This window comes from Hibiscus syriacus, unplaced genomic scaffold, assembly GCF_006381635.1.
Source record: "Hibiscus syriacus cultivar Baekdansim isolate YM2019G1 unplaced genomic scaffold, ASM638163v2 tig00110963_pilon, whole genome shotgun sequence".
NCBI lineage: Eukaryota > Viridiplantae > Streptophyta > Magnoliopsida > Malvales > Malvaceae > Hibiscus > Hibiscus syriacus.
In genome coordinates this window covers 633,005-657,383 of record NW_024062936.1, presented here as the reverse complement: position 1 = coordinate 657,383, position 24,379 = coordinate 633,005, and the positions used below count along the sequence as shown (strand labels likewise).

The window sequence follows — 24,379 nt, the reverse complement described above, 5'->3', positions numbered from 1 at the left end:
TTACAGTTCGAAGAGTTTCCTGAAATATCTTATCAAAGCACTATTATCCTAATTAGCAAAAGAAAAAAGCCAAACCAGATGGCCTGAGACATGACAATGAACACAAAAATAACGACACATTATCTGAAACCAAAGAAAAAAAATCAGAATTGTAGTTCCCATGACAGATCCCAAAACTTAAAACCCAATTAAAAGTGAAAAATTTAGCCTCTCACTAATACTAAAATATTAGCAACACCAATTTCAGGACTCTAGAAAAACCTAGATTCTAAAGACCCAATCTTAATAATACAAATCTCCACCGACATTACAAAGAAAAGGCTCTACAAATAAAAAAAATCATCAAACGTTCACAAACGTAAATGAACGAACGAGTTTTTTATGTTAGAAATCAAACATGATTTTACATCGATAATACACTTGACAAATGGTGGATGCAACTATATAGATGGAAATGAAAGCTCCAAGTAACTAAGCAAATTAAAACATGTTGCAACATGTGAAAAAAAATTTGATAGGATCTTAAGGCAAACACTTACACGTAGTAATTAAACATGATATCAATATGACTAGACTTCTTGAAATCCTTAGAAATTAAGGAAATGGTGAAATCATAGAAGTGGCTAATTAATTGAAGTGGCAACAGCTTACAATACAAATTAAGGTGGCAACAGCTTACAATACAAATTAAGGTGGCAACTATTATGTGGTGGAAGCAAAAACAAATGTGAAATTGCAACCAAATAACTCCACTACGACAAGCAATGCTTTGCGACAATTGATGAATCAAATGAGTCGGTTTATTATAGCCTGTATATATGTGTTTAGAGCTTAATATATATATATATATATATATATATATATGTATGAATAAGTAAGATACCAAGAGACAAGATTAGAAAAGCTGGATAAGGTTGAAGAGCTTAGCAAAGCTTTAGAGTTTGAGTTTGTAAACTAGCCGCAGCTAGTGTTGTAGTGTCGTATTTGTTGTTCGCGTTGTTGTACTCGTATTTCGTATTAATTATATCATACAAGTTATAAAGTTGATTGAGTGCACACCAATATTTCCAACAGGTGGTATTAGAGTTTTTTTTTTTATATAATCATCCCCCTAAAGTTAAATTTTTTTGGATGAGACAAAGTTCATTAATGAGTAAGTTGTGAGTTCAAACAAGCTCATAGTAGTTTTAAAACGACAAGGATAGCCCTAAATAACATAGGGGAGTTCTCATGTGAGTTCTATTGTTTTTAACATACATAAATACGTAGAAAGTCACTGGTTTAGTTGAGATCAAACCTTAGCTGACCAGTGTATTATTGTGAGTTTGAGGGTCAGCCTCATTTAAGTCATTTCAGGTGCAAGCTCACTATTGATAAAAACCTATGAGAGTTTGGAGTTCTTTCCAATAATAAATGAAGCTGAACATGCAACTGCAAGAATTGCATTATTGTCTTTGGCACCAGATACCATCGAAGAGGTCTAGGAAGACTCTAGCTTATACAAGAACCCATTGCGAGAATTAACGTAGAAGAAAGATTGTCTTCTACCAGTTTACACTATAACAAGATCTGGTGAAGCCTATGCATCGATGTTTGTTTCCGTTGTACAGGTAAATGGAGAGGCTATTACCGGGTAGGAAGCGAAAATCAAGAAGCAGGTTGAGTTTTTGACAGCGAAAGTTGCATATACAAAGTTTAGAGGCGATCGAGGAACACATAGACGTAGTAGCCGATCATATGACACCACTCGAACAAATGAAAACAACCAGACATCAAGTCATGGACAAGGATTGAGAGAGAAAATGAAGGCTATAATCAAAGAGAAAGAGAGGGAAAATTACAAGTCAAAATTGCAAGAGCATGCGAAGAACAAAAATGGAGTTAATCTATTGTTGAATTGAAGATCAATTAGTAGATATTTTACGAAGCCATTAAAAGTAGACATATTCAACTGACTTAAGAAGAAACTTGGAATGGAAAATCAAGTTTGAGGGGGAGTGTTGGAAATCAAACATAATTTTACATCGACAACACACTTGGCAAATGGTGGATGCAACTATATGGATGGAAATGAAAGCTCCAAGTAACTAAGCAAATTAAAACATGTTGCAACATGTGAAAAATGATTTGGCAACATCTTAAGGCAAACACTTACATGTGGTAATTAAACATAATACTATGGATACACTTCTTGAACTATTTGGCAATTAAGGAAATGATTAAATCTTGGCAGTGACTAATTAATTGAAGTGGCAGCAGCTTACAACACAAATTAAGGCGGCAACTATTATATAGCGGAAGCAAATATAATTATGAAATTGTAGCTAAAGAACTCCACTACGACAAGCAATGTTTGGCGAAAATTGATGAAACAAATTAGTCAATTTATTACAGCTCTTTATATATGTGTTTAGAGCTTAGAAATATAAATATGTATGAGTGAGTAAGAAATCGAGAGACAAGCTTAGAAACACTAGATAAGGTTGAAGAACTTAGCAAAGTTTTGGGAGTTTGAGTTTGTAAACTAGCCTCAGCTAGTGTCATAGTGTCGTATTTGTTGTTCGTGTTGTACTCGTATTTCGTATTAATAATACCGTACGAGTTATAAAGTTGATCAAGTGTCCACTAACGTTTCCAACAAATGATATTTGAGTTTTTTTTGTATAACATCACCCTAGCTTGAAACTTTTTGATGAGACATAGTTCATTAATGAGTATGCTGTGAATTCAAACAAGCCGATAACAGTTTTAAAACAACAAAGAAAACCCTAAATAACATAGGGGAGTTCTCATGTGAGTTCCGTTGTTTTTAACATACATCAATATGTAGAAAGTCACTGATTTGGTTCAGATTAATTCTTAGCCTGCATGCTTATTGTAGTGAGTTTGTGGGTCCGCCTCATTTAAGTCGCTTCAGGTGTAAGGTCACTATCGATGAAAAACCCTATGAGAGTTTGGAGTTCTTTCCAATCATAAAGGAAGCTGAACATGAAGGTACAAGAATTGCATTATTGTCTTTGGCACCAGATACCATTGAAGAGGTCTAGGAAGACTCTAACTTATACAATAACCTATTGTAAAAATTAATGGAGAATGAAGGTTGCCTTCTACCAGTTTAAACTACAACAAGATCCGGTGAAGCCCATGCATTGATGTTTGTTTCCGTTGCGCAGGTAAAGGGACAGGGTTTTACCAGTCAGGAAGCAAAAATCAAGTAGGCTGAGTTTTCGACAACGAAAGTTGCATTACAAGGTTTAAAGGCTGACAAGGAGCACGTGGACATGGTAGTCAATCATATGACACCAATCAAACAAATGGAAACAACTAGACATCAAGTCACAGACGATGATTTAGAGAGAAAATGAAGGGTTAGAATCAGAAAGAAAGGGAGGGGAATGGAAGGGAAGATGTACAAGTCGAAATTGGAAGAACAGGTGAAGAACAAAAAAATGGAGTTTGTTACTATCAAACCGAAGATCAAATAGCACATACTTTCACGAATCCATTGAAAACAGACACATTCAACCGACTTAAGAACAACACACTTGACAAGTGGTGGATGCAACTACATGGATGGAAATGAAAGCTCTAAGTAACTAAGCAAATTAAAACATGTTGCAACATGTGAACAATGATTTGGAAGCATCTGAAGGCAAACACTTACACGTGGCAATTAAACGTAATAAAAATATATATATAGTTAGTTATTAAAAAATTGAGAAAAACACATTTTTATTGGCATAAACAGAAAAGTAAAGTGTGCATTGAAATTAATTTTTTAATTATGATATAGTAGGTCAGTATTATTTATAAAATTCATTGGATAATGTATTGAGAATTTTTTTTATTCAAATAAGGGTAGAAAAAATTATGTTTTAATTAGTGTGTTTGTTGTAGTACTCGTTGAATATTGCTTGGATCATATAATAACTTTTGAAAGATTTTTTGGATCATCCAATAATTTATGGATTGTATAATTTTTTGTTCTTAGAATCTCGACTAGGTTTAATGTTCATACTCTATGTAGTCTAAAAAAATATCGTTTGTTTTTATGCGTCTTCTCAAATACGCTAAATAATTCAGACGATTTCCTACGGTATTATAACATTCAAATCATGTTAACAATTAATTTTCTCAGCACTCTGCATGAACTATTTTTTCAAATCATCATCTCAATAAAATTATTAAATATTAATAAAATCATAAAAAAAAATAATTATATTAAATTTTTTCAAATATAATTTCTTAATTAGTATATATTAATTATATATTAAGATAGCATACACAAATGGTTATTCGATTATAAGGTGTTAATTTATTGAATTCTTAAACTATTAAAAGTTATAAAATGATCCTTCAACTTTAGGGTGTTGTTTTGTTAAGTTCCTTAATTAGTAAAAGTTACAAATGATCATGCGACAGTTCATATGTTCTAAACTCATCCTTTTTTGTTAAAAATTTTAACAACCCTCTAAGTTGGACATTAACATGTTGAATGTGATATGATAAAATTTGATGTCAAAATCATTTGATTTGTATTTTTAGATTGTCTCTATTTTTATATTTTACAATCGAGTCAGTGCTTGAAACATTATGTCATCGAATCAGTGTTTGAAAGCATCAACAATGTTAGTAGACATCATTAAAATATTTATCATATCTTAGTCAGCAAATTAACGTCCAACTCAAACAATCGACAAATTTTTAAACGACGAGTTTAGATCATATAAATAGTCAGGTGATCATTTTTGTAACATTTAATAGTTAGAGGACTCAACGAAACAATACCTTATAATCAAGGGATCATTTTATAACTTTTAATAGACCAGAGAGTAGGCCTGCAGACGAATCGAACGCATAAAAAAGGAGGTATGTTCATATTCGTTCATTTAATAAATAAACGAACACGAACATAAACGAACAATTTTTTTTTGTTCATGTTCGTTTATTAAGGAATATAACTTGTTCATGTTCGTTCATTTAATAAATAAACGAACATAAACGAACGCGAACATAAATGAACACAAACATAAACGAACATAAACGTTGGAGACCCTACCTAGGGGTGTAAACGAGCTGAATCGAACTCAAGTATTGTTGAGCTCGAGTCGAACTCGAAAACTTTCAAAGTCAGCTCGACTTGACTCGAAAACTCGCGAGCTTAAAATTATCAAGCTCGAATCGAACTCGAAATATAATATTGAAACTCGACTCAAACTCGAAAAGGCTCGAACTCAAAAAAAAATTAAGAGCTCAATTAAAACTCTAGACTCGAGCTGGTGGCGCAGTCATATAGGGTTCCGGCGCAGTGGATGTTGACGGTACTGGGTATGCAGCTTATGGATCGTTCAAAAAGAACTAAACCATGTTAATATTGTTGGGTTTTCCAAATAAAATTGGGTTAATTATGGAGTTGGTCATCTGAATATCAGATTAATTAATATTTTTAAGATACTTACAAATTGGTCACCAAAATTGATTTAAGAAGATTGGGTTAAACATAAATGAATGAACATAAACGAACATAACCGAACGTTCACGAACGTAAATGAACGAACGAGACCTATGTTCATGTTCATTCATTTAATTAAACGAACACAAAATCTTGTTCATGTTCGTTCATTTAATAAATAAACGCACATAAACGAACTTCCCGCCGCACGATTCATGAACGGTTCACTGAATGTTCAGTTCATTTACAGGCCTACCAGAGAGTTAACAGAATAATACACTATAGTCAGAGGACCACTTGTATATTTTACCCTAACTATTATAAATTCATTTTTATTTAAGGTCATAGTTTTATGACGTGTAATTGATCAGCTTGGCATTGTTTTTGCTTTTAAAAAAGCATTTTTTAACCAAAAGTGCCCATTATTGATTGCTTGATAAGTAGTTCATCTATGTACAATTGAGATTCTAGAGTTTCATAGTAATTTTTTTATATTTTTCTTGAGCTTTATACTTTTTTCCCTTTCATTTTATATATTTTTTGATTGGTTTGATCCATCATTTTAATCTATTCCCAGTATTTTAATTTTTGGATAAACAATAAAGCTTAATAAAATAAAATAAAATAAAAAGATGGCCGAGAGAAGATAGTAATAACAAATAATTTAGTGAGTGTGAGAGAGGATGGAGAATGATGGAGAAAACTAATTTGGAAAGAGAATGAGTAATTAAAAAGAAGAAAAATAAAATTAATAAAAGTTTTAATTATAAAAATTTAAATTTATTAAATTATTATAACTTAAATTGATAAAATTTAGTAATTAAAATTATTAATTGAATGACTAATTAATCAAAGGGGACAAGCAACTATCAATGTCAGCACAAATATCCACCAAATCATACCAAATACCACAACAATACAATAACTTAAATTATAAACAAATTAAGTCCTTCCTTGAATCACTCTCCTCTTAAAGCAAACATTTGTATCAATAACACCAAATCTCAAATTTGACAAAAAATAAATAAATAAAACAGTTTTAGATCAACATTATTTCTTGAACACAAATTATATCTGACACTGTTGTGTGTGTGTGTTTTTTAAAAATTAAGAGCCCACCATACAATTGCCAAATCCTTACCTTACATGGCGCCTTGTTCTCCTTGATTTCTTGTGATCTATCGCATTATTAACCTTAAAATGCCGAGATTTGGGTGGGATCTTCATGTGGTTTTGACGCAAATCCACGACCAGGTCAACAAAAGCGCTCAAGATGAACTTGTTAGACTTCTTGTCATTCAAGTTCAGGTAACAAAACACAAGCTCTTCCATGAAATCCCAATCGATTTCCGAATGATGATTCAGCCTGGCTTCCACCATTTCTTGCATGGATCGTCGAAAATCATCGTATGGGCTATGAGAATATGTTACCACCGCAATGCACTCGTTCCGGATATTGCTCAGTGACTCAACAGCGACAACATCGCCGCCAATGCTGTTGGAATCGTTGGAAACAACAGTATTGTTGATTGAAGCTGATGAAGTAGACGTGGAGCCCATGTTCTCTGAAATTGACATGGTGGAGTTGGTGCCGGCACTGCTCCGAGCGTCGTCGACAAGCGAATTCGACAACCCCGTCGACACGAAGAATCTGTTGGAACCGCAGAGATTCGCGGGAGGATCCATGAACACCGGAGAATCAAGAAAAAACCTGCCAGAGGTTTTAACCAGATGATCATCTTCTGATCCAACAGTGCATCTCCTTTCATTAATCCCATCGTCATCTTCGATATACAACGACTTGAAATTCTCGAAGAGAAACGATCAACATCCGCAAGCGTGGCCGCTTCATCATTATTATCGTTGCTGGTTCCTTTATGACCGTGATTTCCAGCAGGATTGAGTGCAAAAGATAATGTTTTGGGGTGTCTACATCGTTTGAGGATCCATTTCTTGGAAGAAGAGACTGGTTTTGAAGTGAAATTTATATTTGGGAGGTACTTTTGACTTTGGAGAGGTAGTCCTGGAGAGATTTTTGAAGCTTCTTCGACATTTCCTCTACCTCTGTTCAAGCTAGTCGGGTTATCCAAGTATAAAAAGGCAGCCCATAGGCAGAGACATTCACTTGGTTCATTATAATAATATTCTTAGAAGCTAACCCCTTGAAAAATTACCTTGTTTAGCGCATCAAGTTTTCATGGGAATTTGGTAAGATTTGGAAAACAAGGTAGGCTATTAAATAATGAAAGATTTACCCTACTTTCCAAGGTAAATATGAACAACGTTTTACTGGGTTGTTGTGATTTATGTGGAAAGTATATATCTCTAAAACAGGGATATCTCGTGATTTAATAATTTACTTCCATTTGGAAAGAAGTTCAAAGTTTGCATTTACTTGGGGGGTTTCCTTATAAACGTCGATGGTTATATCTTTTTACCATTGAATTTATCATTAAATTTTACAGTTTCATTGCAGTATTTCTTTAACTGGTGCTCTACCGGATTAAGAATTATTAATTTATGATATTTTGTAATTTAATATTTTATTTTATTGAGTTTTAAGAATAGTTTATTATTATTGTTGGATTAATATAATAATGCAGTTGGAAAATGATACGGGGATTAAAATACGATACGGTGAGGATGTGAAGATAATACAATACTTTTATTTAGCTTGTAAGACGGTCTTATCTTAGAAATTTAATTTAAACATGAAAATAATTTAGATTACAATTATATTAAAAGTCATAATTTTTGGGTATCAATAAAATAACATCACCTAATTATTTTTTAAACACATAAAATTTTAAATTTACTTTAACTAAATTTTAATTTTAAAATAAAAGATAAAATAATCTTTTTAACCCTTAAATAATAATAAATATTGTTCATCCTATTTTGTAGCATTTTTAATCCTCTAATTACTTTTTGTTTTCAAATTAGTCAATTAATCGGAGGTTCCATTAAGTCATGACATGGACTCAGGCATGTAAATGAATCGAACGTTCAACGAACCATTTATGAACCATTCGGTGGGAAGTTCGTTTATGTTCGTTTATTTATCAAACGAACGAAAGAATATGAACAAGATTTTATGTTCTCTTAATTAAATGAACGAACACGAACAAAAGGCTCTAAATCCGTTTGAAATATAAAACTTAACCCTGAGGTGGCGTTTAGTTCGCTGGAATGTTTCTGAGGGAATTGGAATATGTGAAGGAATTGGAATTCAATTCCATATTATGTTTGGTTGGCAGAAAATTGAATTGGAATCCAATAACATATTTTGTTTGGTTCGCAGACATATCAGATGAATTTGATTTCAGTAATGTAAAATGACAGGATTGCCCTTCTTGTTTTTTTTTTTGCTTAATTTTAGTTTGTTTTATAAATTACATGTAGCAATATATTATAAAAATTTTAAAAATATTAAATTTTAATTCTATTGATTGAATATTCATTTCAATAAATTATAAAAATCATGCTAATAAACATCATAAGTTAAAATCATCCCAATTAGGGATGGCCATGGGTCGGGTTTTTGGTCTACCCGACCCGACCCTACCCGACCCGAGAACAAGGGAACCTCCATCCGAGACCCGACCCGACCAAAATAAAGTTTCACCTGACTTGACCCGACCCGAATATATGAATTAGAAACCCGACCTGAAATAAAAAAAATATTTTTATTCAATAAAACAGTGATTTAATTGAAAAAATTATATATAGAGTGGTATTATTGTAATTATTTCTAAATATATAAGGTAAAATTATATATATTTTCGGGTCGGGTATTTTTCAACCTAAACCTGAACTCGACCCGGCCCGAATATCACACTTAAAAAAACCGACCCGACCCGACCAAAATAAAGTTTCACCCGACCCGAATATATGAATTAGAAACCCGACCCGACCCGAAATAATAAAAAAATATTTTTATTCAATATATGAATAAGTTACCAAAAGATTGATGAGGGTAGTATGGTCAAATTTCAATTCCCTCCAACAAGGGAATTGAATTCCATCATAGAATTGATGGAATTAACTTTCCCTCATTTGATGGAAAGTTGAAGTCATGAGGGATTCCAATTCCCTTTGAAAACTTGAACCAAACATGGGAAAGTGGTGGAATTAGATTCCAATTCCCCCTAATTCCAAGGGATTCCTGCGAACCAAACGCCACCTGAGAGTATTGACGACTACAAACCTATTTCTTTAGTGAGAAGCCTCTACAAAATCTTGACTCGGGTTTTGTTAAGTAGACTTGTGGGGTGTATAAACGAAGTGATGGGGGATTCGCAGTTTGTGTTTATCAAAGAAAGACAGACTATTGATTGTTCTTTTATAGCTAATGAGGTAATCGATGATTTAAAGAAAAAGGAAGAGGAAAGCGATGGTCTTTAAGGCAGATTTAAAAAAGGTGTTTGATTTTGTAAATTAATACTTTTTGGACTTTTTTATGGAGATAATGGGGTTCCGAGTTAGAGGGCGCAAATGGATTCAGAGGTGTATATCAACCGCTTCTATTTCAGTATTGGTTAATGGGCCTCCTTCGAACAATTTCAAGATCAAAAAAGGATTCCGTCAGGGGTGTCCTTTTTTGCCGCTCCTATTTAATCTTATTGGAAAAGCTCTGAGTGGTTGTTTTCATAAAGCATCTGAAGTGAGACAGTTTGAAGGTGATTTGGTCGGTTCAGGTGGGTTGAGTGTGTCCCAAATCCAGCTCGAAGATGACTTAATTATTTTTTAGATGATAAGTCGGACTCCGTAAAAAATATCAAAAGACTCTTATGAGTTTTCGAAGTAGCCTCTGGATTAGTTTAAATTTGAGCAAGACAAAATTATATGAAGTAAATATTGTTTATTCTTGTATCCGTTATCGGGCAGAAGAAATCTGTAACGACCCGAAACCTAGGTTAGTAGTTCGGGTCAACTCGAGACCCATTTTAGAGCCCAAAATAATTATTAAAAAATATCTTAGACCAAGGCTAAGTGGATTTGGGTTGGGTTGGGCCCAAAAGACTTATGTAAGGTGATGATATTCATATGGGCTTGAAAGTATAGGGACTTAAAGTGTAGTTTACCCATTTTATTTCAGCTGAAAATCTTCCCCCTTGTTTTTATATTTTTCACTTGAACCAAACCCAAAACTATCTTAACAAATACTCTTCTCTTTCTTCCTTCTAACATTTTCCATTTCCCTTCCTCTCAAGAGCTAGTTTCAAGCAATCCAATCTTAGTTAGCTTGAGCCAAGGTAAGATTATGAATCACCATTCTTCAAGCTTTAATTTAAGCCTCATTTTGCAATTTTTCCTCTATGGTTTCCAAAATGGATTTTTGAGAGTTTAATAAATCCAAGGATTCTAGGTCATTTTTGTTAGATTTAGGATATTAGAAGTATTCTAATCCTTATTTTCATTATATAGTTAATTTAGAAACTTCTTTTTCTTATCTTTGATTAGTGAAATAAGTGGGTGAAGCCTCCAAGACAAAAAAGGAAGGATAAAACTTCCATTGAGTGAGTTGGAGCTTTGCTTTTGGCCTAGAAATCAAGGTATCCACACTTACAACTTCTCTATACTCTTAGTAGGCCATGTTAATGTATTGAATAACATGAAGGTAAGAAATAAGCTTATTTAGAATATCAATGGTAGATTTTATGTTTTGAAATTTTAAGCATGATATAAGCCTTATTTATGCCCTTTTTATGACAAATAAGACTTTAAGCATGTTTGGGGACCTCACAAGGGTATTTGGGAGTGAGATATAGCATTTTTGTGCTTGTTTTTAAGTCTTATACAGGTTGAGTATTGATACTATAGGGCTAGTATTGATACTTGTTCTTCATTTATAGGTAGAAATGTGTTTTCTGGGCAGAAGTATTGATACTCTTTCAAGAGTATCGAAACTTTGGGTCATGGTTTTGAAACTCCCAGAAAGTATCGAAACTAGACAGAACAGAATGTTTAAAAGTATCGATACTTATATAAAGTATTGAAACTTTTGCAGGAGTATCGATACTCTTGGGCTAGTATCGATACTTTCAGCTTGTTTTGGGGAAAATGATCGTTTTTAAGGGAATTTGATCTGAGGTACCCCAATATTTCAGTATATTATCAAATAATACTACAAGTGAGAATATTTACGATATTTATTTCAAACATAGAAACCAAATAATTAGGGCGACATAAAACTAGCCTTGGTTGATGCTCCAGAAACAATTTGGACACCCAAGTTTCTCTAGTTTAGGGTGTCAAAAATATAGATGCAATCCGGATATCCATAGGTAAGGCGCAAGGCCCTTAAAACTGATTAGCTAGGGCGCTCCAACACTCGTGAGGAGTGGACTAGTCGGGGGTATGGTGTCTGATGTAGAATTTCGGGGGCCATATCCTCAGTAGACTAGAGGGTTGTATGAGCTCCGAGATGTAGAAATCCCTGAGTAGCACTATGATGTCTACCATAGCGTAGAGAGTGAGTATCGTAAGGATACTCACTAATGTTGTATTGATGATGCATTGAATTGTTTTCAGTTATTAAAGCATGTTGAAAATGTACCCCTATTAGTATATTTTAATTGTTAGTGTGGCACTGGGCTAGTTAGCTCAGCGTTTGAAATTTGTTTCCTTACGTAGATTACGGTGAAGATCAGTGGAGGAGCCTTTTGACTAGAAGAAATCCAGACCAAACAACAGAGCAGAGTACGTCTCAATTTTCTAGAAGGCATGTATATTCAAAGTTTCTATTTTGTAAATTTGAGTCGTAAATTGTTTTAAATATTTGGTTTGTATATTTTGATTTATTTTGTAATTGTGGGAGCTCCTGACTGTAAACTATTTTTATATGGATTCTATTATCTATTTTATTGCAAGTTTTTACACATGAAACTTTAATTTCAAGTGAGTATGATAAAAGGAAATTTGTTGGTTAATTAGCTGATGTAAGGTGTTACAAAATTTGCTGCGACTAGGGTTCGATTCCATCTATGTATCTAGGTTTATCGTTGGGGAAATCGAGAAATTCTATTGATCTTTGGAAGCTCATTTTGGATAACTTCTCAGCGAGGCTGGCCGAGTGGAAAGGAAAGTTGCTTTCTGTTGGAGGCAGAATAACATTGATCAAATCAGTACTCGTAAATTTACCGACTTATTTTCTATCGCTTTTCCAAATGCCCATTGTTATTGTAGATAAGCTTAACAAGCTGACCGCGAGTGTTTTATGGGAGATTGTATAACGACAGAGCCATCTATTCGGTGAAGTGGGATAATTTGTGCAAACCAAAACATTCAGGCGGACTGGGTTTCATGAATCTTCATCTCAAAAATCGGTCGTTGCTGAACAAATGGATATCGCGATTTGGGAATGAACCTGACAGCCTTTGGAGGAAAGTTGTGGTAGCTAAATCAGAGTCTGATCAGTATGCTTTACTTCAAAAAAAAAAATATTAGATCGAGGAATTCATCCTGATTGTGGAGGCGGAGCCAAGGATTTAATTATTTGGACAGCCTAAGCTATGTATTATTTGCAAAGAAATCGATGCACAATTCATTTAATCGTTGACAATCACCCTCCCATTATTAAAATTAATTTTAAAAGTTACTCAGGTTTTAAATCTGTTGAAAAAATATATATATTTTTAAAATTGATTAACTAATTTTTTTGACTGAAATTCAAGAAATATCTTCTTCATTTCAAGAAGAGTGTGATGACCCATGAATTAGTATAATAATTGAAGTCATAAAGGCAGGCCACATGTTGTGGCTGGATGATTAATGACATAGAATCATATATTCCCGCAGTGGATGTCTTTAGGCTCCACATGTTGTGCCTTATTTTGCATTTCTAACTCTGTAAGATGTGACCTTAAACTATTGCAAAAGGAGACATTTGGGTCCTTATCTAATGGTTGCTCCATTTATTTGTTTATATACTATTATCCATATCTACCAGAAGAATATATCTCCAAAAGTAAGATGCAATTTATTCTTAAAATATTGGGGGAAAAGAACTATTTCAGATGTATGAAAAGGACTTTAAACCAGCTGTTCTCAAACTGACCATATACTTGATCAGCATTATTAAAATAATTTTCTTATTCGCATGAACATTGCAGAAAGTTTGTAGTGTTCGTTATTTAAAGATTAAATGAGCAGCTAAACCTGTTATAAGTTATAACAATGTTCTTATTCATTACAAAAACTTGTTAGTTGATTTATAATGTTCAGTTTCCAAACCACCCCAACTTATTATTATTATTTTCTCCCAAAAGCATCCCTGCGGCTGGTAGCTACAGAAAAGTAGTGGAATAATGCACATTTGAATATTAAAAATTATTTTGTTAATCACTTATAATATATTGCCACTTGCCAGTATCACTTAAATCTAAAGAATACAAAATGAAAAATAGGCTCTACAGGGTTCCTTTTGCCAGACTGGGTTTGCTTCAACTTCTTCAACACTAAAAGGCTCAGGCAAGTGAAATGTTATCACGCATCTTTAGTTTCTTATGAGCAAAGAGAGAAGGTGATGAATCCAGGGTTTAATCCACATTGGTAAACAGATTCGATTTGCAGTCCCTTCTCCTATCCCACAACTCCACAGAAAGATCAGATGAAGAAATAAAATGCTAAACAAGAAGTTGAGGGAGAAAAGTGGATGTTTTCATTAATTAACATGACCAAACATTGAAAACATAGTGAATCTTTACATTAATAGATTGATCATATCAAAGTAATATATATATATATTCTTTTTCTTGGCTCAACAAATGGATCAACCTATGAATCCGGTGTTGTCAAAAACCCTTGAGGGAACAGCAAACCGAGCTGAAAAAGACCTGGAGAAGTCATCAGGATCAGCTGAGATCAAACCCTGATCAAAATTCTGTGCATATGTATGAGGATCATAAGAAACATTAAGCACCCCAGTAGTACTCCTGGATGAACAAATATAGATCTTCTTCTTCTCCCTCATCAACTTCCGCCATAGCAGCCTCCACCTCGGCAGCTTTGACGTGGTCTTCGCCAATACATTGATCGAAAGCATCCGGTCGTAGCGGGTACTCCTCCATCTCAACTCCTGGATGCCCGAGCAGCATAACTTGCTAACTTCCATGGTGGGGGTTCTGCTTTTTCAAGCCTTGTTCAGGCAGGAATGTAAAAGCACCTATGGATTAATGCACTAGGGTACTACTTATATAGACAATGCTTCTCAAGTAAAAACCTATGATGCGCTAATAATAGGATTCTTTTATGTTTCAAAAGATAAACCAAAATATCAGGCTTAATTTGACGTTGCAATATTTGATCCTGAAATTATGATGCATGTGATGGTAGGCTTATTAATGTTCCCTTTGTCTATAATTATTGATTTATATAAATAATACAGCTACATTTAGCTGATTCGAACTGTCGAGATTTGATCAGAAATTTAGAATTGCATTTCCATGCTTTTATTATTCTTTCGAACGTCATTAAGACTAATCATGTACCCGTGATTAATAAAAATGCTCTTTGAAAACAAATAATTAATTCCCGCGACAAAATAGCTTCAAATATATTATAGGTTTCGGATCCAGGGCCCAACCAGAGCGGCCTTCCTTTTCCTTTTATGTGTGATTTTGTCTATGAAAATACAATAATTTAAAAATCGATTAAATATATAAAAAATATCAAATAACATGTCTGTAACGGAATACATAATGTAACTCGACGGGATGCTCCAATAAAAAAATCTAGGAATGTGATGTGATCGTGATCAAAATACAGTTTGATAATGCTTTTCATTGCTTGGCATGTGATCATTTTAGTAATAAAAATGTGAGCTCTGATTAGTTTTTTTTCATGAGATTATATTTTATAATACTGATGTTATATATTTAATGATGGAACGCAAGAAAAAGGAAATTCAGTGAAAATCTACATTTTATACATATCGGAGAATCCATTTTTATACACATATTCGTCTATATTACTTAATATCACGAAATGCTGCACAAAAACTTGTTTCAAGATGTACATACAAATATGGTTCTGGGACACTCGTGAATCATTCAGCTTTCACACGTCTCTCGCGATCCAATCCAACTCAACCCAATGCATTTGAGTTCGTTTCCAGCATCATCGCTTCCAAGCTTCATTTCTAGAAACATGAAAACAATTTTCGAAACAAAATTCTCCGGAAATAATTTAAATGTGATTAACACGATACATGTATGAATTATTTATTTCTATCTATACCTGAGGGTAGCAGTTTTGACGAATAACAGTCTGATTAATTCTGCGTACCACGATCTCGCACAAGACCTTTGCCTGTTGAATATTACACAATAAAAAGAATTTAAAGACTGAACTTACAAAGCCGGAAGAAACGGTGTTTCTTATTGTAAAACATTAATGCTTGATGATCGACTCCCATTCCACTCAAAACAGGGGGTTAATTTGATGAACTTAAGCAATAATTTCATCATTTTGTTCAGTCAGATGGTAAGTTGGTATAGATCAGCCTCAATGGCTTGTTGCTTTTACCCTTCTTTCTTTCTTTCTTTCCCTTACAATAAAGCAAATCATATTGTGTCAATCCACATTACACCCAAACATGAAGAAGGGCAAACCTTAAAGCTTAATTTACCCAAAATGATAGGAACCCAAAAATAATAAGGACCTGAAAATGAATTTAAAAAATTGGGGGGAAGACTTAAAAAGTTTGTGGGAGGGCCGACTGGGTAATCATAAAAGCAAATATAATAATTAAATAAAAAGAAAAAGATGTAGCTTTTTTACCTTCAAAGGGAACTTAAATAATGACAGACCGAGAGAGCCGGTGACTTCCGTAACAGCATCAAACGGGACAGTTCCTTTGGCAAAATCCTCCAGCAAATACAAAACATCCGACAACACCTCAACCCCTTTAAGCTCAAGCCGCGCCTCCACATAAGAAGACCCCATCGCCCTCACATGACCATGCTCCCACGTCACGTGTCCCAGCATCTTCCCTCTGTACCCGACGGCAACGTCCAAGCTGGTGACGTCCATGGAGTACACGTCGGAATTCCTCACTTTCAACGTAATCAGCATGGATACATCCAACGATATGATGGGTACGGTATGGATTTTCATGTGGTTCACATGCATCCTTACGATTTTAATGGTTGGATCGGAGGGCCAGAAAATGTACACCAAGGTAACCAACAAGACCAAGGAAGCGGTGCCGGTGCATAGTCTCCGACAGCCATACCAGCGGAGCCGTCCTCTCGTGGAGTAGTAGGGCAAAACGACGTGGTTTTTATCAGGAGGTTGAGGTGATAAAGCAGTGTAATAGTGGGATGGCGACGGTGGTTCTTGTGGCGGTGATGGTTGTTCGAGTTTTGAGAGAGTCATTTGACTTTGGCCTTGTGTTTTTGAGAGTTTGCTTTGGACCAGCTGGGAGTGAGTGCTTTTTTAAAAAGAAAGATAACGTAGTTTTTAGAGGAAGGTGGGTTTTTTGTTTGCTTCCACTTCAATCATGGAGGGTTGCTTTAAATATGAAACCTTAATTTTATTGTTTATTTATTTATTCCACTGTTTCGTAATTGATTTTGGATAAATAAATATAACTAAATTGATAAGAAAAAAATAATACTTATAGATAGAAGTGAAAAAAATTATAATTAATCGATTTATATAGTACAAGAGAATTATATGTAAATATCTTTAATTTTAAAATTATAAATATATATACATAGTTTTATAACTTTTAAATTTTCATTTTTCCAATTTATTTTATCATAAAAATAAATCACATCATAAAAAACTAATATTGAAAAACCGTTTTAATTTATTGAAACAAATAAAACGTCAGCCACTATTAAATAAGAATAAATAAAGTTTAAATTATAATATATTTATTTAATCATTTACGAAGTACATTAATAATTATTTATATCATTAGTTTTGTAATTGTGTTTGATGTATGACTATGGCATTAACTATGAAGACTAATGAAAGGTATTTTAGCTGATTATTAAGTCACAGTTTCATTTAATTATAAGTTTGACATATTTTCCCTTACCGGCCCACCGCCTTGGTTTCATATATCAAAGATGCCTTGAATTTTCTAATGAAAGTTAGATTAGGTTTAATGGATATAAAGTATTAAAGTGTGATTTTAGTATAAATTTATTATTCAATGTGTTTTGATGTGATTTGGTTAAACTTTGTTTTGTTGTTGCAAACTTTTCGAACCCACTAACTTTACGTATACAAGTTGAAAATAATGAATTAAAAAACAAATCAATGGCTATTGCCTTATGCACATCATCTATGCCAAGAAGGTGCTACTCACTAAAGATTAAAATTAGCTTCCGGAGGACTCAAACATAATGAGTAGGTACAATATTTTATTTATAACAAATTTTGTAAAGACTGGCTCTTTTGTTTGGCTTGTTTTGTATGCTTTAAATTTGTTGGGGATATTAAAGCAATTATATTGAGCCGATGGTACGAATAAATTTTATATTATCCCTAAAAATATCCTCTACTTAAAAAAATATATATACTTTTCGGGTTATTTTTTACTATTTTTTTATTAATCTAGAATAGTTATAAAAAATTATTAGGTAAAAGAGTAACTTTTGTCTTTATAGTCTTAATTTATTATTTTCGTCTCTATCGTATTTTCGTATTAATAACCTCGAAGTTGATCAATTGCATCAGTCTATATCATATCCCTAACTTAAAACCCTAAATTATAAATCCTAAGTTAGGTTTTAGGGTACAAGGCTTATTGTTTAAATGTTGTGGGGTTCAGGATTTATAATTTAAGGGTTTAAGTTGAGGGTATGGTATAGAGTGATGCTAAGTTAGGGTTTAAGGTACAAGGCTTATTGTTTAAAGGTTGTGGGGTTTAGGTTTTATAATTTAGAGTTTTAAGTTAGGGATAGGTTATAGAATGATGCGGTTGAACAACTTCGAGAATTAAATTGATGCGAAAACATGGAAAGGGTGAAAATGATAAATTAGGTCTATTACAGGGGCAAAAGTGTCCCTTAAGCCAAATTATTAATCTAGAATGGTTATAAGTAGTAGTATCTATATTAAAGATTCTCAACCATTTGATGATGAACGTTCAAATATCTCGAGTCGTTGGTGATCAAATCTGGGATCTCTAGAGATAACAATTACCCCTTTAACTACTAAGATCGTTTGATTTGTACTTTTATTTGTCCTAATTAAATATTAGTATTCAATTAAGCTATTTTTGTAAAGGAAATATCAGTTTTGTGATTAGAATGCTAAATTGAACTTGAATTGAAAGTTTATGACCCAATAGATTAATTATTTACAGATACATTTTTATAAATTTTAAATTATAATCATGATTACTGAAATTCATCTTCCAAAAATTCTAGTCATTGATTGAAAAGCAGCCAAAATCTGTGTATGTGATAAACAAGTAAAAATAGTAATATCACCATTTATACATGTATCCAAATCCATATATACAAGCTTTCTACTTTTTCGTGAAATGCATTTATCATAACCAAGTCTAGATCTATACATGGGTATGAATGAATAGATGAAAGAACAAATTCATTTCCTTAATGCCTTCCAAATCTGAAACTTACTAGAAAGACTATGAGTGTATGTTAATATCTCCTAGTTTCTATATAGTGTATACACACACAGAGACGCACATAGGAGCATATATAAATATTCTTTTATTGCCTTCTTAGAGATGCAAGGTGAGCTTCCAAATCATCATAATCCGGTAGCTTGGGATGGACATGCCCAGCAAGCATATGTGGCTGAAATGATGAGGCTCGAGTATGCCTTCCTACTTTCTCAGTCGAACTCATTGCTTCTTTGGAGAAACTAGCAATTCTGGCCGGAAGAGCACTTGGGTCAATTTTAGTGCTTCGTACGCCTGGACCTTTATTCGAGTTTTCGGATTCTTGTGTTCCAGGAGAAGGTGCTAGACCTTTAGTTGTGTTATTGGATTCTTGTGTCCCGGGAGGAAGTGCTAAACCTTTACTTGTGTTGTCAGATTCTTGTCTTCCGGGAGGAGGTGCTCGGAGTGCTGTCTTCCATTTGCTCAACCATTCGTAAGGTGATTTCTTCTTGCTGTAATGCATCAAAAGCTCATCCATTTTCTTCTCTTCTTCATCCCTCTTATAGTCTTCTTCTGTTTGTTTGGATGTCAAACTAATACTTAGAGCTCCATTTCCAAAACCTCTTAAACCTTTCCATGCCGATCTTGGTTTCTAAGGTCTTCTCCTAACTGATATTGGTTCTGGCTTACTTTCTCCAAGGGAATCATCCCATTTATTGTTTTTCACCTTATTAATATTATCACTCGGTGCCATAGGCTCCTCCGTGATGCCATCTCCTTTGCCCTGTGATGGCCTTACATAGGGAGGAGGAACAAACCTGTAGTAAGAGGGCTTCCTGTTCTCTATACCATCCTCGGAAACACTTCCATCCGAAGAACTAGTCTTTGGGATATCTTTATCAGTCACTTCACCTTCACTGCTGCTATTCAGCTTTAACTTATCATCAGTATCCTCCATTCTCCCACGAGAAGTGAGGTCTGTTTCATTTCTTTTTGGACTCCTGTACTCGCGCACATTACTAAGTCCATTTTCATAGTTGTGTCGTTGCTTCTCTCGAATGTATCATTCTTGTTTCTATGCAAATTGTATCTATCGTCATCAGCAACACCTGGAGACTTGTTCTGGGCCTTGTTCTGCGAGAAAAGTCATATACAAGTATTTTGTTACATCAAATTAAAAAGCATTGCATTCAAATTCAAAGTTGTTGTGCCACTCATGTTGCAACATGATGCAGTGTTTTATAAGGTCCTAGGCCGGAGGTTTACTCGCACTAGTGGAGGTGGCTTAAACAGTTTTTGTTCTAAAGCCTTGGAATCCCATTCAATAGAAAACTCTTGAGCTATGTCATGCATTAATTTAAGCTTCATCTCCTTTGTGGGAGGCTCCACCTTTAGCTTCAGCACAAACTGTACGTAAGCAATTATCCTGATTAGCACGTACAGAGATGATATTACTAAGAATAGAAGACCACAAAGGACCTCGAGTTAACCATTTATTACCTCTTGATTCAAATAAGCCTCTAGGGAATTTCCATATTTCTCGGTAAATATGGTTCTAAGATCACGCAGTTCGGGCAAATCAGCAAATCTGGCTGCAGCATTTATTAGAGACGGTACAGCTTCTCTGCATTCCTCTGGACATTCACTGTATTCAAAGAGAAACTATGGATCAAATGCAAGCATTTCCCCACGTCCTTATGAATTAGGAATAGGCTACAGAATACTATAAATTCAAGCATCTCGACCTACCTGTGCATTTGCATGACCGAGATATGCTTTGAAATGGAGTCGCAGAACTGCTCTATGAGATCGTAGCAAGCCGTTCTCTTTTGCTCCATCAGAAGACGTTCAGCCTGCATACATTGCTCAATTTGGATATATCCGCACTCAGATAAATGTTTATGTGCATGAAGAAATTATTAGACTCCAACTTAGTTGAACATTGAGCCAAGTAATTAAAGCCTATATTTAAATTACTTGTAAATAGAGGTGTAACATGGTCTGCATATTAATCGCACAAGTTGGTTCAAGAAGGGAACTATAGGTTAATGCTCATTGAAAGCAAACAACAGCGATTTACACTCTCATTGCACATGAACCCTAATGAATGCCAGTACAAATACTGATACTTTAGCAGTTCATGTCATGAAATTAATGCTGCCTTGTCCTCAATGCATCATAATGACAACAGTGACCAGGAAAACATTGGGAACAATCGTAATCTTCTGATGTTAGATCGACATGCCCTTTTAAAACTCCGAACTAGAAACCGATATAGTAGTAGGCTAAAACAAGTAACAACTTGAAGGCAACATAGACTAATAATGTTTTTGTTGCAATTACTGCTGGGCATTAATAAAGTTATAATTATGAAGTTCAACATAGAACATCATAAGTAACAATTATGAAGTTCAAGTGTCAGGCTTTGTTACAAAAAGTTATAGCGTGAATCATTGAGCAAAAAGAGCAAAAGATCGAATTATAATCGAAGTAATTACCCCGCTGTAAGCATTGTAATCGAGACCATTCATGAGAAGATCAGCCACGTCATTCTTCAAATACTTTTCCACCGCATTTCTTTTCTTCTCTATAGTCTCCAGTCTCATCTTAATCACCTTTATAGCCGATTTGCTAACCAAACAAAACATGAAAAAATCCAACCAAAACGATAAACTAAATATACCAAAGTATCAAAACTCCACGCAAATAATGAAAGAAGCAAGAAAAAAATCTGAGTTCTGTATGCCTAACCATTTTGTATAGAACTTCGGCTTAATTAACAAGTCAAACATCTTGAGAATCAAAATTGAAAGGTAGACAGCTTTCTTTCTCTTCTTTTTTCAATCTTTTGGAGAATGAAATGGTGTGTTGAAAGAAGAGAAAGATTTGTGACCAGGTTTATAATAACATTGAACTTAAAGTTTGTTGTTCAAGCTACACCAGGAAGGTAGGAATCTGCATGTCAAAAACCCAAAGAAGCAAAGACAAGAAGGTCTTTTTTAAATGCAAAAAAGCAAAGTTTTAAGATGAACTTTTCCACGAAAGTTATTCAGTTAAAGTAAAAGAAAGTGCCAGAAGATAATGAGACGGGGAAGCTATAATGGGTGTGTTATAGCAAAGTAAAAGAAGCCGAAACGAAAGGAATATGAGAGGTTTTAACTATTAAAGAAGAGAATGGAAAATGCTCTGTTTAAAGAATCTGTAAGGAGAAAGGGAAGAATATAAAAACTCGAGCTATTTCTGATGATCAAATATTAGACTTGAAAGTTAAAATACTTTTATATTATTTTTCGATTTTTTTAATATTGTTCGAGTTTATTTAAATATATATATATTATTTATATTATTAATTAAGTTTATAATTGGTTTGTTGTCATGTAGTATGTTTTATGTTACTAACACTTTTGTGTGAGGGATAGTTATAACAATATTGTTTTTGTATTTTTAAAATTTAATTAATGTCTAATATGCATTAACATTATATTCTTATTCTAAATTAAAAATAAAATTTGTGTATTGGAATTTTTATCAACTTTATTATTTTATATTTGTATAACTCATATGTTAAATTTATGTAATGATTTTTAATAATTTTAATCTAATTTAATTATTTAATAATTATTCTTTTTTATTTATATTTTAGAAAATTAGATACCAAATATATTTTTATTTTAGTTTTGAATTCAAGTTTTCATTGATATTAACCTAATATGTTTTCTAATTTTCAAAAAAAAAAAATTCTATAATCAAATGTAGGTTAATTTTTTTTGTTGTTGGACACATCCTTAACGATGAGATTGAGAAGGGAGACGTGGTCAATGCTGGCCTTGCTCAAAGAACACCTGATGTTTGCCCATTAATATGGCAGCCGACAAATGTATGCAAACAAAATCAAAATATGAAACAAAAGCTACGGTCGATAGTGTCGTTAGCAAATTAAACTTGTTTACATTTAATCTTATCTCCTCAATTTAAGGTTTCCTTAACAAATTAGGGAATAAAAAAGCTGACAAATTGCCAATAAGTTTGCGTATTAGTATCCACGTGTCAACATCCCATTGCATATGCCAAATAGAACAAGTCCAAGTCCAGCTCATAACTCCGTGGAAAAACATGTCTTTGGATTCCGGGCAGAGCTATTGTATGAATGGAAATATATGGTTTTATGTCTAAAACTAATAAATATAACTTATTCCTATTAAAATTTATTCATATGAATATAAATTAAATTATTTTTTATATTTTACTAATTTTTAAGGTATTTTTGAAATTATTTTTTATTTTTATTTTTACTTTTTTCAAAAATTTTAATGCTTTTCTAAAAAACCTCATTTTAACGCACTTAACGAAAAACATTATGATTAATAATTAATTATAATAATATTAAAAAAATTAAGAGAAATAAATGTTTTTATAATCATTGATGTTGCTTAATTTGGATCAGGAACTATAGAGGTAACTAGTAAAGACAATCCTCTCGATTCAATTTGTTCCATTTTAATTTACTCCACTTGCAAATATCAACGCTCGAATCCCTGATTTTACTAAAAGAATATAGTGCATGACCCCACTATATCAATTTATTGTTGGTTAAATAAAATAAGTTATTGATATTTTATAGTAATAGTTAATCTCAAGGACGTAACCAAAATTTAATCTTAACAAAGAACGAATCTTTCTAACAACTTTAAGAGAAATAAATGTTTTCTTTTTGTTTTTCACAATATTGTAAGTTGGAAATACAAAGATTACAATCCTTATACAATTACACTACAATTTTTTTACGACTTCTATTAAGATAAAAAAAATTACAATAATTTTTTACGACTCCTATTAGAACAAAAAATATTAAAAATCCCAACAGAAACTGTGACCCCTTGCCCCCAAGAGCCCTCCGTCTCTGATTAATATGCTGTATATTATTAGAAAAATTTATGTAAAACATATCAAAATATAAAAAATATTTCAGATCATATTGATGATTTCTAAACAAAATATTTGATCTACGTGACTATCCGTGATAAGTAGTTGAGAGGGACAATTCGTTTTTGATCATGAGTTTAATTACGTCCTTGCTCTTGGACCCATCAATCACATGATATAACTATACTTTTATACTTTAATAAATTTATATTTAAATATATTATATTTACTTATAATATACAAATTGATAAAATTGAATTACATATTATAAAATAAATTTATTTAAATTTAAAATAACAAATTTTATTTTTAATATTTAATCCTACAAAATAGTGAAGATAAAAGTTTATTTCAACTTGAATTTAAATTGATAAATATTTAAAAAAAAATTAAGATGATAGAAAAATCCTTCAACT

At 33.0% G+C, this 24,379-nt stretch overlaps 4 protein-coding genes and 1 pseudogene across 4 annotated transcripts; all 5 read right to left on the bottom strand.

Annotated features, from left to right (window-relative positions):
• Positions 1 to 6,589: 6,589 nt before the first annotated feature.
• On the bottom strand, positions 6,590 to 7,505 carry LOC120148558 (annotated as a pseudogene).
• Positions 7,506 to 14,225: 6,720 nt separating this feature from the next.
• Positions 14,226 to 14,567, bottom strand: LOC120148556. Its single transcript, XM_039161643.1, has one exon. It carries the CDS (start codon positions 14,565 to 14,567, stop codon positions 14,226 to 14,228), a length of 342 nt encoding a protein of 113 aa, XP_039017574.1.
• A 791-nt stretch (positions 14,568 to 15,358) lies between these two features.
• LOC120148604 lies at positions 15,359 to 16,923 on the bottom strand. Its single transcript, XM_039161681.1, has 3 exons — positions 16,235 to 16,923; positions 15,692 to 15,763; positions 15,359 to 15,593 (listed from the first exon to the last, which is right to left on the bottom strand). Exons 1-3 carry the CDS (start codon positions 16,829 to 16,831, stop codon positions 15,588 to 15,590), a joined length of 675 nt encoding a protein of 224 aa, XP_039017612.1. The 5' UTR covers positions 16,832 to 16,923; the 3' UTR covers positions 15,359 to 15,587.
• A 2,480-nt stretch (positions 16,924 to 19,403) lies between these two features.
• Positions 19,404 to 20,142, bottom strand: LOC120148588. The gene has a single exon (XM_039161665.1). The coding sequence runs from the start codon at positions 19,996 to 19,998 to the stop codon at positions 19,693 to 19,695; it is 306 nt and encodes a 101-aa protein (XP_039017596.1). The 5' UTR covers positions 19,999 to 20,142; the 3' UTR covers positions 19,404 to 19,692.
• Positions 19,818 to 22,273, bottom strand: LOC120148587. Its single transcript, XM_039161664.1, has 5 exons — positions 21,792 to 22,273; positions 21,539 to 21,671; positions 20,790 to 20,893; positions 20,541 to 20,685; positions 19,818 to 20,447 (listed from the first exon to the last, which is right to left on the bottom strand). Exons 1-5 carry the CDS (start codon positions 21,830 to 21,832, stop codon positions 20,280 to 20,282), a joined length of 591 nt encoding a protein of 196 aa, XP_039017595.1. The 5' UTR covers positions 21,833 to 22,273; the 3' UTR covers positions 19,818 to 20,279.
• Positions 22,274 to 24,379: the final 2,106 nt, after the last annotated feature.

Bases quoted from the DNA above. Each gene is read 5' to 3' on its own strand.
- LOC120148556 (XM_039161643.1), bottom strand. From the start codon at position 14,567: ATGGAAGTTAGCAAGTTATGCTGCTCGGGCATCCAGGAGTTGAGATGG.
- LOC120148604 (XM_039161681.1), bottom strand. From the start codon at position 16,831: ATGACTCTCTCAAAACTCGAACAACCATCACCGCCACAAGAACCACCG. The intron at 15,764-16,234 runs GTAAAAAAGCTA...AATATTCAACAG, and splicing joins TATTTAAGTTCCCTTTGAAG to GCAAAGGTCTTGTGCGAGAT.
- LOC120148588 (XM_039161665.1), bottom strand. From the start codon at position 19,998: ATGGAGGATACTGATGATAAGTTAAAGCTGAATAGCAGCAGTGAAGGT.
- LOC120148587 (XM_039161664.1), bottom strand. From the start codon at position 21,832: ATGTTTGACTTGTTAATTAAGCCGAAGTTCTATACAAAATG. The intron at 20,894-21,538 runs GTAATTACTTCG...CAATGTATGCAG, and splicing joins ATTACAATGCTTACAGCGGG to GCTGAACGTCTTCTGATGGA. The intron at 20,448-20,540 runs GTAATAAATGGT...GCTTACGTACAG, and splicing joins AGGCTTATTTGAATCAAGAG to TTTGTGCTGAAGCTAAAGGT.